Consider the following 18616-nt stretch of genomic DNA (forward strand, 5'->3'; position numbering starts at 1 on the left):
TGCCTAATTCTGCTCTCTTGTCTTATGGTAATACACATGGCCGGTCCTCTAACTCCAGAGCAGGTCTCTGATCTCTTGTTCCTAGTGTGGATGAAGTTGCCTTGACATTTCCATTCCATCTGCTCCCATCATCTCTCTTTTATCTGAGCCTTAGTTCCTCTCTGTTCTTCATGTTTTCACTCTGTTCTGAAGCAGTCAGTGATGCTGACTTGACTGGTTAAAGATATTTCAAGAAGGGGAGTATAATGTTGCAGAACCTGGCGTTTCAGTGGAAAGAGATCTCTGATAACTAAACCAATTAATATTCAATAAATTTTTACTATAGTAACAGAACTGTTAACTATTTGTTTCATTTATGTACCTGTTAATTCTTCAGTGTATCTACATATTTAAAATAAGACACAAATTGACTTAGTTCTATGTACACATCAGCCTCTCTGGCAGGTCCATCCACAGCATTGGACAGCAGTTTCAGAAGAAGTGCGAACCCTGCACCAACCCGGCTACCGAGATCATGTGAGTAGGAAACGAAGTGAAAGAACTGTGTGTTATATCAAAGATTTCAGCATTTCAGGGTTTAATAACACATACGAGCAGAACTAGGCCATTCAGCCCATCGAGTCTCTTTTACCATTCCATCATGGCTGATTTATTATCCCTCTTAACCCCCATTCTCCCACCTTCTCCAAGTAACCTTTGATGCCCTGGCTTATCAAGAACTTAAGAACCTCCACTTTAAATATACCCAATGACTTGGCCTGCACAGCTGTCTATAGTAATACATTTCACAGATCCACTATCCACTTACTAAAGAAATCCCCCCTCACCTCTGTTCTCGATGGATATCCTCCTACTCTGAGGCTGTGCCCTCTGGTCCTAGATTCCCCCACTACAGGAAACATCTCCACATCCATTCTATCTCGGCCTTTCAATATTTCATAGGTTTCAATTAGATCCCACCGTATTCTTCTAAACTCCCACGAGTTCAGGCCTAGAGCTGTGAAATGCTCCTCATGCATTAACCCTTTCTTTTATTTTTTCCAAACAGTTTGGAAATAAATAGAAGTAGAACTTTTGAACCTCGATTTGATTTTGAGAGAAGATGGGGTTCTTTTGCCAAATATTACCATTTAATTTGAATTATTTTATATGGTTTCCTTCCAATTTTATTATCTTTTTTAAAAATGTGAATTGGCAGTTGATGACTTTTTTTTCTTTATATATTTAGATGATGGTTAAACATACTGCTTCCGGGGGTTGATTCCTAATGGGTTTTTTTTTGTAGTTAGATGGGGTTCTTTTTTTTCTTCTTTTTTCTATATATACAATTTTTTTCCATTTTTATATATTATGATAGGTTTTTTCAGCTCTATTAATTGTATACATATTAATTTGCTGAAGTCTTGTATTATTCTATAGCTGTAGAAGATTATGTATCAATAAAAAGATTCTAAAAATGAAAATAGAAAAAAAAAGAAAAAAAAAAACTTTCATTCCTAGAATCATTCTTGTGAACCTCTTCTGGACACTTCCCAATGTCAGCATATCTTTTCTTAGATAAGGGACCCAAAACTGTTCAGAATACTCCAAGTGTGGTCCGACCAATGTCTTATAAAGCTTCAGCATTACATACTTGCTTTTATATTGTAGTTCTCTTGAAATGAATGTTAATATTGCATTTGCCTTCCTCACCAGCTGCAATCCCTGACTTTCAGGGAATCTTACACAAGTGCCTTTGCACCTCTGATTTTTAAATTTTCTCCCGATTTAGAAAATAATGTATGCCCTTACTCCTTCTACCAAAGTGCATGACCATAATATAATTTTTATAAGTAATAATATAATTTTGCAATGTGACATTGTGTTGGGAAGACATCTTTAGTGACAAAAATTGGCAGATGCTTAAAGAAATTTTTACTCCTGCAGGGCTCATCTAATCATTCATTTATGTGCATTACAGCTCTTTAATACATTTCTATTATTAAAATATATTTTGTCCACAAAATCTCATATTCGGTATTTTATTCTGTTTAACAGCTGCCTTGCCGACTCCATCAGGCTTGAGAGGAAGTGCAGTCCCTGCCCCAGTGCGGCAAATTCCCAGACCAAGTAAGTAGGAAAAGAAGGAAAACCCTTGGAACTATTCTCAGCAAGTCAGTATTTTAAGATTTATTGCCTCATTGATCTGCTGGCCTCAGCTTACACAGAGTGCTGAATTTTGGTCGAGACTCTTCATCAGTCCTGATGAAGGGACTCAGACCATATGTTTGACTGTTTATTCCCCTCATATTAGCAATTTCCAACCCGGGAAAATGTCTTTGGCTATCCACTCGAACTATGCTTCTTATCATCTTGTACACCTCTGTCAAGTCACCTCTCGTCTTCCCTTGCTCCAAAGAGAAAAATCTTAGCTTTCTCAACCTTTCCCCTTAAGACTTGCTCTCTAATCCAGGCAGCATCCAGGTAGATCTCAACTGCACCTTTGCTAAAGCTTCCACATCCTTCCTATAATGAGGCAATCAGAACTGAACACCATATTCCAAGTGTGATCTAACCAGCTGCAATATTACCTCAGGACTCTTGAACTCTTGGGCTGGAGAAAAAAGATAAGAAGTCAGAGTAAGAAGATGGGGGAAAGGGAGGAAGAAATACAGGGTGATATGTGAAACTGGGAAGTAGGGAGGGGTGAACTGAAGTGCTGGGAAGTCAATTGGTGAAAAAGATAAAGGGCTGGGGATTGGGAAATCTAATAGGAGACGACAGAAGGCCATGAAAGAATGTGAACGGGCAGGAGCACCAGAGGGAGGTGATAGGCAGGTAAGGAGATAAGGAGAGAGGGAAATGGGAATGGAGAATTTTTGCTCTATTATATGTCCTCTCTTTGGCTTTTGACTTCTCTTGTTAGCCATGGTTGTGTCATCTTTCCTTTAGAATACTTCCTCCTCTTTGGGATGGATATATCCTGTGCCTTCCAAATTGCAGAAATTACCCCTCCTGGAATCCAGCACCAATCTGATTTTCCCAATATACCTGCATTTTGAAATGCCCCATGACTATTGTAACATAGCCCTTTTGTATTTCCCATTGTAATTTGTAGACCACATCCCTACTACTGTTTGGGGGTCTGTATACAACTTCCATCTGTGGCATTTTACCCTTGTGGTTCCTTAGCTCTATCCACAATGATTCAAAACCTTCTGACTCGATGTTGCCTCCTTCTAATGATTTGATTTCAATTTTTTTATTGAAATCCAACTAATGGGGTCTGAGTCCATAGGACACTCAAAGCAACTGCGCAGGTTGACTCTGTGGTTAAGAAGGCGTACGGTGTATTGGCCTTCATCAATCGTGGAATTGAATTTAGGAGCCGAGAGGTAATGTTGCAGCTATGTAGGACCCTGGTCAGACCCCACTTGGAGTGCTGTGCTCAGTTCTGGTTGTCTCACTACAGGAAGGATGTGGAAACCATAGAAAGGGTGCAGAGGAGATTTACAAGGATGTTGCCTGGATTGGGGAGCATGCCTTATGAGAATAGGTTGAGTGAACTCGGCATTTTCTCCTTGGCACGACGGAGGATGAGAGGTGACCTGATAGAGGTGTGTAAGATGATGAGAGGCACTGATCATGTGTATAATCAGAGGCATTTTCTCAGGGCTGAAGTGGCTAGCACGAGAGGGCACAGTTTTAAGGTGCTTGGAAGTAGGTACAGAGGAGATGTCAGGGGTAAGTTTTTTTATGCAGATAGTGGTGAGTGCATGGAATGGGTTGCTGGCAACGGTGGTGGAGGTGGATACGATAGGGTATTTTAAGAGACTCCTGGACAGGTACATGGAGCTTAGAAAAAAAAGGGCTATGGGTAACCCTAGGTAATTTCTAAGGTAAGGACATGTTCGGCACAGCTTTGTGGGCCGAAGGGCCTATATTGTGCTGTAGGTTTTCTATGTTTCTGCATTTCTAACAGGGCAACACTGTCCCCTCTAGCTTCCTGCCTGTCCTTTCGATACAATATGTAACTTTGGACATTAAGCTCCCAGCTATAATCTTTCAGCCATGATTCAGTGATGCCTACAACATCATTCATGCCAATTTGCAACTGTGCCACAGGTTCATCTACCTTATTCCGTATCAGAATCAGAATCAGGTTTATTATCACCAGCATGTGATGTGAAATTTGTTATCCGATTCCTAAATAGACATTGAATTCTTGGACACTACCTCACTTTTTAAAATATACAGTATTTCTGTTTTTTTGCACGTTTGTTGATCTATTCCAAATACGTATACTATAATCAATTTACTTATTTATTATTATTATTAATTTAATTTTATTTATTATTTTTCTCTTCTATATTATGTATTGCATTGAACTGCTGCTGCTAAGTTAACAAATTTCACGTCACATACTGCTGATAATAAACCTGATTCTGATTCATACATGCCAATTTGTAATTGTGCTGTAGGTTCATCTACTTTATTCCGTATACTGCGTGCATTCAGTCCTGTATTCATCCTTCTTGATTTTGTCTGCTTTTTACATTACAACTCAACCTATTGACTGCAATTTTCCCCTATCAAAGCCTTTCCTCACTACACATTGCCTATGTTTGTAAACCATCTACCTCATCTTCAGCAATATCAACCATCTTTCCTACAATACTTGCATTCAAATATAGGCAGCTCTGGGCACTAGTGCAGCATGCTCAACCTTTTGATTTCTAACTTTGTCTGAGGTCTTACTAACATCTTACCTCCACAACCTCTCACTAACTGTTCTGACACCCTGGTTCCGATCCCCCTGCAACTCTAGTTTTAACCTCACCACGCAGCATTATCAAACCCTCCCACTAGGATATTAGTTCCCCTTCAGTTCAGGAGCACACCGTTCCATCTGTACAGGTCCCACCTTCTCTGGAAAGAGCCCATGATCCAAAAATCTTATGCCCTCCCTCATACACCAATTCCTTAGCCATGTGTTAAACCGCATAATCTTCCTAGTTCTGGCCTCACTAGCAAGCGGCGTGGATAACAATCCTGAGATCACATTCCTGGAGGCCCTGCCCTTTAACTCAGCACCTAAACTTCCTGAACCTCCTCGAAAGTAGATGAAGGAAAGGCTGTGTATGTTGTCTACTTGGACATGAGTAAGGCCTTTGACAAGGTCCCACATGGGAGGTTAGTTCAGAAGGTTCAGACACTAGGTATACATGGAGAGGTTGTAAACTGGATTCGAAATTGGCTGTGTGAGAGAAGTCAAGAGAGTGGTAGTGGATGATTGCTTTTCAGACTGGAGGCCTGTGACTAGTGGTGTGCCTCAGGGATCTGTGCTGGGACCATTGTTGTTGTCTATATCAATGATCTGGATGATAATGTGGTAAATTGAATCAGCAGGTTTGCTGATGACACTAAGATTGGAGACATTGTGGACAGTGAGGAAGGCTTTCAAAGCTTGCAGAGGGATCTTGACCAACTGGAAAAATGGGCCAGAAAATGGCAGACAGAATTTAATGCAGAGAAGTGTGAGGTGTTGCATTTTGGAAGGACAAATCAAGGTAGGACATACACAGTAAATGGTAGGGCACTGAGGAATGCGGAGGAACAAAGGGATCTGGGAGTTCAGATACATAATTCCCTGAAAGTGGCATTACAGGTAGACAGGGTATTAAAGAAGGCTTTTGGTATCCTGGCATTCGTAAATCAAAGTGTTGAGTATAAGAGTTGGGATGTTATGGTGAGGTTGTATAAGACATTGGCGAGGCCAAATTTGGAGTATTGATAGATAGATAGATAGATACTTTATTCATCCCCATGGGGAAATTCAACTTTTTTCCAATGTCCCATACACTTGTTGTAGCAAAACTAATTACATACAATACTTAACTCAGTAAAAAATATGATATGCATCTAAATCACTATCTCAAAAAGCATTAATAATAGCTTTTAAAAAGTTCTTAAGTCCTGGCGGTAGAATTGTAAAGCCTAATGGCATTGGGGAGTATTGACCTCTTCATCCTGTCTGAGGAGCATTGCATCGATAGTAACCTGTCGCTGAAACTGCTTCTCTGTCTCTGGATGGTGCTATGTAGAGGATGTTCAGAGTTATCCATAATTGACCGTAGCCTACTCAGCGCCCTTCGCTCTGCTACCGATGTTAAACTCTCCAGTACTTTGCCCACGACAGAGCCCGCCTTCCTTACCAGCTTATTAAGACGTGAGGCGTCCCTCTTCTTAATGCTTCCTCCCCAACACGCCATCACAAAGAAGAGGGCGCTCTCCACAACTGACCTATAGAACATCTTCAGCATCTCACTACAGACATTGAATGACGCCAACCTTCTTAGGAAGTACAGTCGACTCTGTGCCTTCCTGCACAAGGCATCTGTGTTGGCAGTCCAGTCTAGCTTCTCGTCTAACTGTACTCCCAGATACTTGTAGGTCTTAACCTGCTCCACACATTCTCCATTAATGATCACTGGCTCCATATGAGGCCTAGATCTCCTAAAGTCCACCACCATCTCCTTGGTCTTGGTGATATTGAGACGCAGGTAGTTTGAGTTGCACCATATCACAAAGTCCTGTATCAGTTTCCTATACTCCTCCTCCTGTCCATTCCTGACACACCCCACTATGGCCGTGTCATCAGCGAACTTCTGCACATGGCAGGACTCCGAGTTATATTGGAAGTCTGATGTGTACAGGGTGAACAGGACCGGAGAGAGTACGGTTCCCTGCGGCGCCCCTGTGCTGCTGACCACCGTGTCAGACCTACAGTCTCCCAACCGCACATACTGAGGTCTATCTGTCAAGTAGTCCACTATCCAATCCACCATGTGCAGTTCTGGACACCTAACTATAGGAAAGATATCAGTAAGATTGAACGAGTGCAGAGAAGATTTACTAGGATGTTGCCGTGTCTTCAGAAGTTGAGTCACAGGGAAAGATTGAACAGGTTAGGATCTTATTTCTTGGAACGTAGAAGAATGAGGGGGGATTTGATAGAGGTTTACAAAATTATGAGGGGTATAGACAGAGTAAATGCGAGTAGGCTCTTTCTACTTAGATTAGGAGAGATAAATCTGAGAGGACATAGCTTTAGGGTGAAAGTGGAAAGGATTAGGGGGAACTTCACTCAGAGAGTGGTGGGAGTGTAGAATGAGCTGCCATCTGACATGGTAAATGCGGTCTCACTGTTTAGTTTTAAGAATAAATTGGATAGATACATGGATGGGAGAGGTCTGGATGGTTATGGACTGGGTGCAGGTCAATGGGACTAGCGGAATAAAGTTTCGGCACAGACTAGAAGGGCTGAATGGCCTGTTTTCTGTGCTGTAGTGTTCTATGGTTCTAACTCCCTAAGCAGAACCTCATCACTTGTCCTTCCCATTTCATTGGCACCTACATGAACCACGACCTCTGGCTGTTCACCCTTCCACTTAAGAATGCTGAGGACTGGATCTGAGATATCCTGGACCCTAGCACTCATTCTCGTCCACAGAACCTCCTGTCTGTTCCCCTAACTAACAAATCTCCTATCACCACAGTGTGCCTCTTCTCCCCCTTTCCCTTCCGAGTCATAGAGCCAGACTCAGTGCCAGATACCCGACTACTGTGACTTTCCTGATAGGTCAACTATCACCCCACCTCCAACAATATCCAAAGTGATATACCTGTTGTTGAGAGGGATGCCCACAAAGGTATTCTCTGCTAGCTCCTTAACCCCTTTACCCTTTAAAACTGTTACCCTTTTTCCTGTGTCCTGAACCTATCAAAGTCTGTCTTAAATACACCAAATGACCTGGCCTCCACAGCTTCCTTTGGTAATAAATTCCACAAATTCACCTCCCTCTGGCTAAAGAAATTTCTCCACGCCTCTGTTTTAAATGGACACTCTTATATCCAGACACTGTGCCCTCTTGTCCTAGACTCCCATACCATGGGAAACATCCTTTACACATCTATTCTGTTTAGGCCTTTCAACATTTGACAGGTTTCAATGAGATCGCCCCTCATCCTTGTAAATTCCAGTGAGTACAGACCTAGAGCTATCAGATGTCCCTCATATGATAACCCTTTCATTCCCAGAACCTCCTCTGAACCCTCTCCAATGCCAGCACATCTTTTCTTAGATGAAGAGCCCAAAACTGTTCACAATACTCAAGGTGAGACCTCACCAGTGCTTTATAAAGCTCCAGCATCACATCTCTACTCTTGTATTCTGGACCTCTTGAATGAATGCTAACATTGTATTTGCCTTCCTCACCACCGACTCTACCTGAAAATTAACCTTTAGGTATTCTGCACAAGTACTCACAAGTCCCTTTGCATTTCAGATTGTTGGATTTTCTCCCTGTTTCGAAGCTAGTCTGCACATTTATTTCTACTACCAAGGTGCATGACCATGCATTTTCCAACATTGTATTTAATTTACCACTCTGTTGCCCATTCTCCAAATCTGTTTATGTCCTCCTGCAGCCTACCTGTTTCCTCAACACTACCTGCCACTCCACCAATCTTCATATCATCTACAAAATTGGGAACAAGGCCATATATTCCATGATAAAATTTCATTATTTTCCCAAATAAGAGAGAATCTGCAGATGCTGGAAATCCCAGCAGTATCTATGGAAAAAAGCATAGTTTCTTTTATTCCCCCTTGCTATTTCCTACCAATCAGCCAATGTTCTAACCATGCCAGTAACTTTCCTGTAATTCCATGGGCTCATAGCTTGGTAACTAGCCTTGTGTACTACCTTGTCAAAAGCTTTCTAAAAGTCCTAATATACAACATCCACTACATCCCCTTTATCTGTCCTTAAAGAATTCCAAAAGGTTTGTCAGGTAAGATTTACCCTTAAGGAAACCATGCTGACTTTGTGCTATCTTGTCCTGTCTCTCCAAAGTTTCATCCTTAAAAAATTGACTCCAACATCTTCCCAACCACTGAGGTCAGGCTAACTGGTCTAGAATTTCCCTACTGCTGCCTTCCTCCTTTCTTAAATCTCCTTTTTGACATTTGCAATTTTCCAGTCCTCTGGCACCATGCCAGAGTCCAATGATTTTTGAAAGATCATTACTAATGCCACCACAAACTCTACCGCTACCTCTTCATCTGGTTCAGGTGACTTAATAAACCATAAAAACCATATAACAATTACAGCACAGAAACAGGCCATCTTGGCCCTTCCAGTCCATGCCATTATGTACCTTTAGGTCTTTCAGCTTTTTGAGCACTTTCCTCCTTGTAATAATAACTGCACCCACTTCTCTTCCCTCTCACCCTTCAGCATCTGGCACACTGCTAGTGTCTTCCACAGTGAAGACTGATGCAAAATACTCATTTAGTTCATCCACTATCTCCTTGTCCCCTGTTATTATTTCTCCTGCCTCATTTTCTAGTGTTCCTATATCACTCTCATCTCCCTTTTAATTTTGTGTAATTTAAATGGCTTTTACTATTCACTTTGATATTGTTTGCTAGCTTTCTTTTATGTTTCATTGTTTCCCTCCTAATGATTCTTTTAGTTGCTCTCTGTAGGGTTTTAAAAGCTTCCCAATCCTCTGTCTTTCCACTAATCTTTGCTTTGCTGAGTGCCCTCTCTTTTGCTTTTACGTTAGCTTTGACTTCCACAGTTTGACTTCCGTGGTCAGCCATGGTTGTACTATTTTGCCATTTGAGTATTTCTTTGTTTTTGGAATACACCTATCCTGTACTTTCCTCACTTTTCTTAGAAACTCAGGCCATTGCTGTTCTACTGATATCCCTGTCAGCAGCTCCTTCCAATTTACTTTGGCCAACTCCTCTCTCATACCACTGTAATCTCTCTTACTCCACTCAAACACTGCTACGTCAGACTTTACTTACTCCCTGTCAAATTTTAAGTTGAACTCAATCATATTGTGATCCCTAAGGGTTCTTGTACCTTGCACTCCCTAATCATCTCCGGTTCATTACATAACACCCAATCCAGTATAGCTGACCCTCCCCCTTTAGTAGGCTCAACAACAAACTGCTCTAAAAAGCTATCTGGTAGGCATTTAACAAACTCACTCTCTTGAGTTCTATTTCCAACCTGATTTTCCTATGTGTTGAAATCTCCCATGACCATCATAACATTGCACTTTTGTCACACCTTTTCTATTTCATTTTGTCCACATGCCAGCTGCTGTTGAGAAGCCTGCCATCAGGATCCTTTTACCCTTGCAGTTTCTTAACTCTAATATCCTATCTATCAGCTCTTCAGCCTTCTGAATGATCCAGAGTTCATCCAGTTCCAGCTCCAACTCCTTAATGCAGATTGTTAGAAACTGCAGCTAGATGCACTTCTCACAGTTGTAGTCATCAGGGACACTGGATGTCTCCCTGCTTTCCTCCATCCTGCAAGAGGAGCATTCTACTATGCTGCCTGGCATCTCTACTGTCCTAGCTGAGCAGATATAAAGAAGGGAAGGAAAAAAAAACTTAACCGAGAGTCATTCTTTTCTTTTAGTTTCTCTGACTGAAGCCTCTCTTCATGGAAGCCTTGAAGAGCTAAAGCCTCAAGATCACTACTCAGACTCTGTCCACTCAGACAGAGGCAGCTACATTTGCTCCTGCCTTCCTTTAATTTACTAATCAATCCCAAACAGCATTTGGTCACTGGTCAAAGCTCTTTTTTGTTGTAGTGATCCACTGTTGGCTTTTCAACTCAGGCAGTGGGAGCTGGGAGGATTCTGGGCAACAATGGCAGTATGCATGAACTTCATTGTGACAAAGCTGCCAAATGGGCGCAAGCTGTTGTTCGAGTGCATTTCACCAATTAAAGCGACACGGAATTGAAGCATTGGCGAGTGTGTGGAGGGTGAGCGCTGGCTGCCTGTGTTTTGATTGATCTGCTATGGAGAGGGAAAAGTCCGCTTAAAGAGTGTTCCCCAGGTTTTTCTGCATTTTGGATGTGGAATTAGGACTATAGTCTTTTTTTCAATCTTGTACTTTTTTATATTCTGTGTTTATCACCCAATCTTTCTTGTTTTTTTATGCAGGAGGGGTGATTTGAGGATTGATGTGCCTGTTCCATTTTGTTCATTTTTTTCATGCAGGAGGAGGGATTTGGGGGTGGTGGGGGGGAAGAGTTGATGTGCCTGTTCTGTTTTTGTTTGCTGTTTTGTGTGGGGAGCGGGATTTGGAGATGGATGATCGTGCTGTCTTTCTTTTCTTTTCTCTCTTGGTTTCATGGCTACCCGGAGAAGAAGAATTTCAAGTTGTATATTTTGATAATAAAAGAACCTTTGAGCCTTTTGAGTGAAATCCCCTCCTCTCAAAACTTCCGATATCCAGATTGGTCACTGGTCAAACATCTTTTTATGATAGTGCCGTTTAAGAGTCTGTGAGATAGGCAGGCACATGAACAATTTATTGCAGCAAGAGAAGCTTAATTGATTAATTTCTGTGCATTATACTCTTTCATCTGTCTACATATTGGAAACATTTTGCATCTATACAAAACTAATCGTCAATATTTTATCCTGTGTAATTGACAGCTGTCCTGCCACAGCCATCCGCTCTACGTGAGACCAGTTTGAGACGAAGTGCAACCCATGCACCACAACCACAGCAATCCAGAATGCGTAAGTAGGAGAAGGGAAATCCTTGAACTGATACTGTGGCACATTAATGGTTAACACTCCAGGACTGAAGCCTAAGGTCCCACACCACCAGGTTCAGGAATAGTTATTACCCTACAGCCATCAGACTCCTGAACCAGTGTGGATAACTTAACTTACCACGACTTTGAACTGATTCACAACCTTACAGACTCACTTTCAAAGACTCTACAACTAATGTTCACAGCACCTATCTATCCTCCCACCCTCCCTCCTTTCAACCCTCTTTGGATATTTGGCATTTTTTGTTTATGTATAGTTTTTCATAAATTCTATTGTATTTATTTTCATGTAAATGTCTGCAAGGTAATGAGTCTCAAGTAATATATCGTGACATGCTCTGTATCTACAGGTACTCTGTATCTACTATGCCTCTTATAATCTTATAAACCTTTCTGAGGTCTCCCATCAGCCTCTGATGCCCCAGAGAAAACAACCCAAGTTTATCCAGCCTCTTGTGATAGCATATGCCCTCTGAACCAGACAGCATCCTAGTAAACCTCTTCTGTACCCTCTCCAAAACCTCAACATCCTTCCTATAGTGGGACAATCAGAACTGTATGCAATACTCCAGATGAATGCATCTGGATTTAAAAAGTGAAATAGTGCTAGTTCAGGGTTAACCTGTTCCCACTTTGGAGAAAAAATAAGGTCAACAAGTGCAAGGAACCCAGAATGTCAAGGCTTAGTACAAGGAGACCAAAAACTGACAACTGGAGTAGTTGTGGGCCACTAGGGTCTATAACCTTGTCCTGCCATTCAACATGATCATGGCCAGTCTCTGCAGGCCTCAATTCCTCTTTTGTGCAACTCCTCATGACACTCAATTCCTCACTCTTTCAAAACTACCTATTAAGGACTGGATAAAAATTATGCAGCAGATATAATTTACAGAAAATTCGAGAGATTGAGCAGCAGTTTAGAAAATGTCGAGGTTCACTTAGAGAAACTCAAAGCACAAAGAAAATGGAGTAGACAATATTAAGGAAAAGCCCAAAGCACTTAAAGAAATTTATTTAGCGATAAGGCAAGGTAACAGGCCCTTCAAGCCCAATGAGTTACACCGATCAATTATATCCATGTGACCAATTAACCTACTAACCTGTATATCATTGGAGCGTCGGAGGAAACCGGAGCACCCGGAGGAAACTCACACATTCACAAGGAGAGTGTAGGAACTCCTTACAGGCAACGGCAGGTATTAAACCTGGGTTACTGACACTGTTATAGAGTTACGCTAAATGCTCACTGCGGTGCTGCCTCCATTTACAGAAAATGGGAGACATAGGACAGGAGTTCAAAAAGTGGAGAAACTCATTTTTAAAAAAGTTCCCCTTAAATATTAATCTCTTGTTCTAGTCTCACCCAATCTCAGTGGGAAAAGCTTGTTTGCATTTACCTTATCTATACCCCTCATAATTTTGTATACCTCTATCAAATCTCCCCTCATTCTCCTACACTGTAGAGAATATTAAGTCCTAACCTATTCAACCTGTCCTTATAACTCAACTCAAGTTCTGACAACATCCATGTAATTTTTGTCTACACTCTTTCAATCTTCTTGATACCTTTCCTGTATACAGGTGGCCAGAACTGCACACATTACTCCGTTTGGCCTCAATAATGTCTTGTGCAACTTCAACATAACATCCCAACTCCTGTACTCAATACTTTGATTTATGTAGGTCAGTGTGCCAAAAGCACTCTGTGTGGAATTCGCATGCTCTCATTGTGACCACATGGATTTTCCCTGGGTCCTTCAGTTCAAAGTTCAAAATAAATGTATTATCAAAGTACATAAATGTCACTATTTCCAGTCCTGAGATTCATTTTCTCACAGGCATTTAGTGCTCCATGCTAATGTGCTCTCCGAGCTGTATTCACTATTTTTTGTAGGATTTTCTGTTCAAGGGTATTGGCGTTTCCATACCAGGCTGTGATGCAACCAGCACACATCAGTAGAAGTTTGTTCCAGTTTTAGATGTCATTCTCAGTTCTGTGCAGACTCCTAAGAAAGTAGAGATGCTGTCAAGCTTTCTTCATAATTACACTTAACATGCTGGGCCCAGGACATACCCTCTGAAATGATAAAAGCAAGGAATTTAAAATTGCTGACCCTCTATACCTCTGATCCTCCTATGAGGAGTGGCTCATGGACCACTCATTTCCTCCTTCTGAAGTCAATAATCAGCTCCTTGGTCTTGATGACATTGAGTGAGAGGTTGTTATTGCTGATTCGCCACCACTTTTGATTTGACCAGCAACTGAGGTGTCATCAGCAAACTTAAATATACTCTCACATTGCAAAGACATGGGAGTGTCTACTCTAAACTGGCCCTGTTTTATAGGTGAGTAGTAAGATCTGGGAGGAGTTGATTAGAATGTGGGGAGAATAAAAGGTGGATTAGACAATTAATGTGAATGGATAACACACAAAATGTTGAAGGAACTCAGCAGGTCAGGCAACATCTATGGAGAGGAATGAATAGTTGATAAAATTGAAAGAATGCAGAGAAAATGTACAAGGATGTTTCCATACTGAGGACCTGAGTTATAGGGAAGAGTTGAATAGGATAGGACTTTGTTATTATGAGGGATATAAAAAGGGTAAATGCAAGAAGGCTGAGGTTGGGTGAGACTAGAACTAGAAGTTATGGGTTAAGGGTAAAAGGTGAAATGTTAAGGAGATCATGAGGGGAAAGTTCTTCACTCGGAGGATGGTGAGAGCATGGAATGAGCTGCCAGCAGAAGTGTAGATGTAGGTTTGATATCAACATTTAAGAGAAATTTGGATGGGTATGTGGATGGGAAAAGTTTGGAGGACTATGGTCTGGCTAAGGGTCAATTGGTCTAGACGGATTAATAGTTTGGCCTGAACTAAATGGGCTGAAGGGCCTGTTTCTGTGCTGTAGTGCTCTATGACTCTACTTTGGGCTGAGACCCTTCATTAGGTTTGGAAAGGAAGGGGGAAAGGCCAGAATAAGAAGGTGGGAGAAGGGGAAAGAGTTCAAGTTGGCAGGTGATAGGTGAGACCGGGTGAGGGGGAGGATGGATGGAGCTGGAAGGTGAGATGTGAAAAAGGGAAATGGCTGAAGAAGAGGGGATCGAGAATGCACTGTAGCAGAAAGGGAATCAGGGAGGAGATGGGCAGATGATGAGAAAAGTAGGTGTAAGAGGGGAGTGATAATAAGGAATGGAAGAGGAGAGGGGAGAAATTACTGTAAGAGAAATCGACGTTCATTTCATTAGGTAGCTGGCTACCCAGATGGAATATGAGGCGTTGCAACTCAAACCTGAGAACGGACTCATTGTGTAAATGGGTGTTGATGTGGCACAACATGGTGGGCAGAGTAGCCTGTCTATGATGAGAGTGACGGATGAGCCTGACGGATGAGAGTGTGAAGGGTGTTACATCCAAATCTGTTGATGGTTCAAGACAGGTGTCAGCCTGGGCTTTGAGGAGAGCACAGACAGGTTTCAAGGTTCCCTGACCTGGGCCGATAGAAAGTTGATTGGTTCTGTCGCTTCCACTTTCACTGGGAAGGATCTAGACGAAGATCCTTTCTCCCCCAGGAACGAGGTTTTGCAGCTTCTGTAGTTCTGGTTTTTTTAGAAGATGGGATTTCTAGCCCCATGCCCAACACTCCTCCTTTTGCAGCTGAGCTTGGGACTGTCCATGGCAGAGTTAAGATGGAACGTATGTTGGAAATATAAGAAACCATCCCTGTTGGTAGAAAAATTAGAAACGCAGAGACCTCTCTGTGCCTACCTTGTCTCTGGTAGTTTAGATGACCTCTGTTGTTTTATTCCCAGACCAATGGCCAGTGGCAACAGATTATCCCGATTCCTTCCCCAACTTTCCACAGTTCATTGGCTGTTTAATTCTTTGGTTATCTCAGAGGTGCATGGGATTTGAAATCCATTCATTCTCAATTTTTCACTTCCATTTTTCATTTTAAAAAATTGAGGATAGTTATTGGGATGGACAGATTTTTCTTCCTAGTGACTTAATAGACCTTTGCATGTTGATTAAAGAACAAGTTTCTTGTATTTTTCCCTTTTCCAAAGGTGGCTAATTGAGTGATCACACAATCACATTAATACATTGAAGATTAGATTTATTTGTCAAGTGCACATTGAAACATACAGTGAAATGTGTCACTTGTGTCAAATTAAATCAGTGAGATTGTGCCAGGAGCAGTCCACAAGTGTCGCCACACTTCTGACACACTCACTAGCCCTAACCCACACATCTTAGGAATGTGGGAGGAAAACGGAGTACCCAGAGGAAACACACGTGGTCACAGGGAGAACGTACACGTTCCTTACAACCGGCAACGGGAATCAGACCCTGATCTTACAGCTGGTTGCTGTAAGAGCATTGCTGTAACTACTATGCTATCATACTTCCTCCAGCTTCTCTATTTGCCTCCTCATTTCCAAAAACATATGGGCTTGTAAGGATTAATAAGTTGTGTTGGCTCAGACTCTACTAGGGAGCCTGCAAGTGTTGCCACACATTCCAGCTGTGTTGGTCAGGGACACAAACGTGATCAATGTTTTACTGTATCTTTCGACATACATATGACATATAAAGCTAATCTAATCTAAAAGACAAGGACACAGTAAATGTGTGGACTCCACATGCTCCATCTCCAGAGACTTGTGTGAGCATAATCCCAGAAGAGAAGCAGGCAATCAAATCAGGCAGAACCCCCAATTCCTTGCCACCTGACAACAAGGCTCTTTGTATCTTTTGCCTGTCAAATGTGAAATGCTTGTATAATGATGAATTATGAAACAATATGAGTTACTCTTTTCACTGTTGTTCAAACTGAGAACTGAAATATCTTTTTGTTCTCATGTTGCTAGCGGCTCCCCGCAATCAAAGACAATCCACAGGATCAAAGGTTTGCAAAATGCCTCAAAGAAAAAGAATGTAATCGTAAAAATATGAGAAAGAAACTGAACGGCAATTCTGAGTGCTTTGCAAACAAGAACGATTTTAAGGTTACCGCGATGATGTAGTGCATTCCCCATACCTGGCAACATGTCAAGAATTAATCAGAAAGGTCAGCAGTTACAAAATTCAGGTGAGTTACTTTACTCAATCTTTCAATTGACCATCTTGTGTACTGCCTTAAACAAAGTTTGCAAAAATGCAGCATCAATTAAGTTTCAGCAGAACAGATCTGTATAGAACAATTTACAAAAACAATCACTTGTACAGTTGTTACAGTACTGCAGTACTGTTTGTTGTTCTTGGAAAGTTGGAGGGCCTAAGTGGTTAAATTAGTCATTAAATTGTGACTTTTTCCATTATCCATCTAATCTCAGAACAATCTGACCTGAAGGAACAATCGTTGAGCACTTTTGCTCCATCTGCAACAAACAGGATTTTCCAGTGGCCCACCTTCTAATTTTATCTCCCCTCCCCACCCACTTGCTGCACCTATCACTTTTTGGCTTGTCCTCCTTCCCTCCCCTCCCCCATCCTCTTATTCTGGCTTTTTCCCCCTTTCCTATCCAGTCCTGATGAAGGATCTTGGCCAGAAATATCGACTATTTATTCCCCTCCATAGATGCTGTCTGACCTGCTAGTCTTCCAGTATTTTGTATGTGTTACTCCAAAGGAAACTCATTTACCCATCTGCCCCGCACCTGGTTCAAATACAGAATTAAAATCAGGTTTATTATCACTGTCTTGTGTTATGAAATTTGTTGTTTTACAGCAGCAGTACAGTGCAGAACATATAAGTTAAAATAAGAAATACAAATAAAAATGAGTATTGCAAGAAGAGAACAAAATTTTGAGGGAGTGTTCATGTACCATTCAGAAATCTGATAGCAGAGGGGAAGAAGCTGTTCCTAAAATGTTAAGTGTATGGGTTCAGGTTCCTGTAATTTCTCTTTGGTAGCAATGTGAAGGGGGCATGTCCTGGATGGTGAGAATCCTTCATGATGGATGCCATTTTCTGGAGGCATTACCTTTAGAAGATGTCCTGAATGCTGGGAAGCGAGTACCCATGATGGAGCTGGCAGATGCTACCCTCTGCAGCTTTTTCTAGTTCTGTGCAGTGGTCTCACTATACTAAGTGGTGATGCGACCAGTCAGAATGCTCTCCATGGTACATCTGTAGAAATTTGCTTGAGTCCTTAGTGACATAACAAATCTCCTCAAACTCCTTCTTTATCATTGGGTTGAGTTTATTCTAAGTTTAGTTTAGAGCTGTTCATCTTCAGAATCTTTGTCAATATATAGATCTTAATGTCAAAATATCAAATTTTTCCAGGCATATGAAAATGGACAACAGTTAGGTATGGGAAATGGCCATTCTGGAGTCTCTGAATTCATGGAACATCTGTACGAAGCAACTACCCTTTGCTCTGATGTTAGTTAAATCTACACTAAACATCCACATCTCCTGTGGGAGACGATATCTGTTTCATTCAGCCGACTGAAGACTTATGAGGTACAACGGCTTGAGAAACTTCTTGGGAAGTGAAAGTCATCCAGGGTTTACTTTCTAGGTGTCAGTGCATTAACATCAATGCACACATGAAGGGTTTTCACAGAACAACACTGAGTCAATAAAACTATGCAAGCTAAAAGATAAATCGTCTGTACATTCTTCTAGGTATAATTACACAATAGCAGCTTCACCAAGTCCATCTGCAATCCAACCATTATAGAACATAGAACGCAGAACATTTCAGCACGGTACACGCCAGTCAGCCCACCTTTTAACTTACTCTAAGATAAATCAAACCCTTTCCTCCAACATAGCCCTCCATTGTTCTATCATCTATATCCCTAATGTATCACCATCTCTGGAAGAGCATTCCATACTCTCTGTGGGTCTTACCTCTAACATTCCTCCAATCACTTTAAAGTTATGCCCCTTCCTATCAGCCACTTATGCCCAAGGTAAAAGTCTTTGCTTATCCATTTGATCTATGCCTCTTATCATTTTGTATA

The 18616-nt window shown here is 41.5% G+C and overlaps 1 protein-coding gene across 1 annotated transcript in view; it reads left to right on the forward strand.

Annotated features, from left to right (window-relative positions):
• LOC140731487 (uncharacterized) overlaps nt 1–18229 on the forward strand; it is a 50194-nt gene extending 31965 nt beyond the window's left edge. Inside the window, exons 10-14 of the mRNA XM_073052962.1 lie at nt 433–516; nt 2038–2109; nt 11515–11601; nt 16510–16730; nt 17931–18229. Coding sequence (XP_072909063.1) covers nt 433–516; nt 2038–2109; nt 11515–11601; nt 16510–16580 — 314 coding nt within the window. The 3' untranslated portion in view covers nt 16581–16730; nt 17931–18229. The remainder of the gene's footprint in view (nt 1–432; nt 517–2037; nt 2110–11514; nt 11602–16509; nt 16731–17930) is intronic.
• Nucleotides 18230–18616: the final 387 nt, after the last annotated feature.

This window comes from Hemitrygon akajei, chromosome 8, assembly GCF_048418815.1.
Source record: "Hemitrygon akajei chromosome 8, sHemAka1.3, whole genome shotgun sequence".
In the NCBI taxonomy this organism is placed as follows: Eukaryota; Metazoa; Chordata; class Chondrichthyes; order Myliobatiformes; family Dasyatidae; genus Hemitrygon; species Hemitrygon akajei.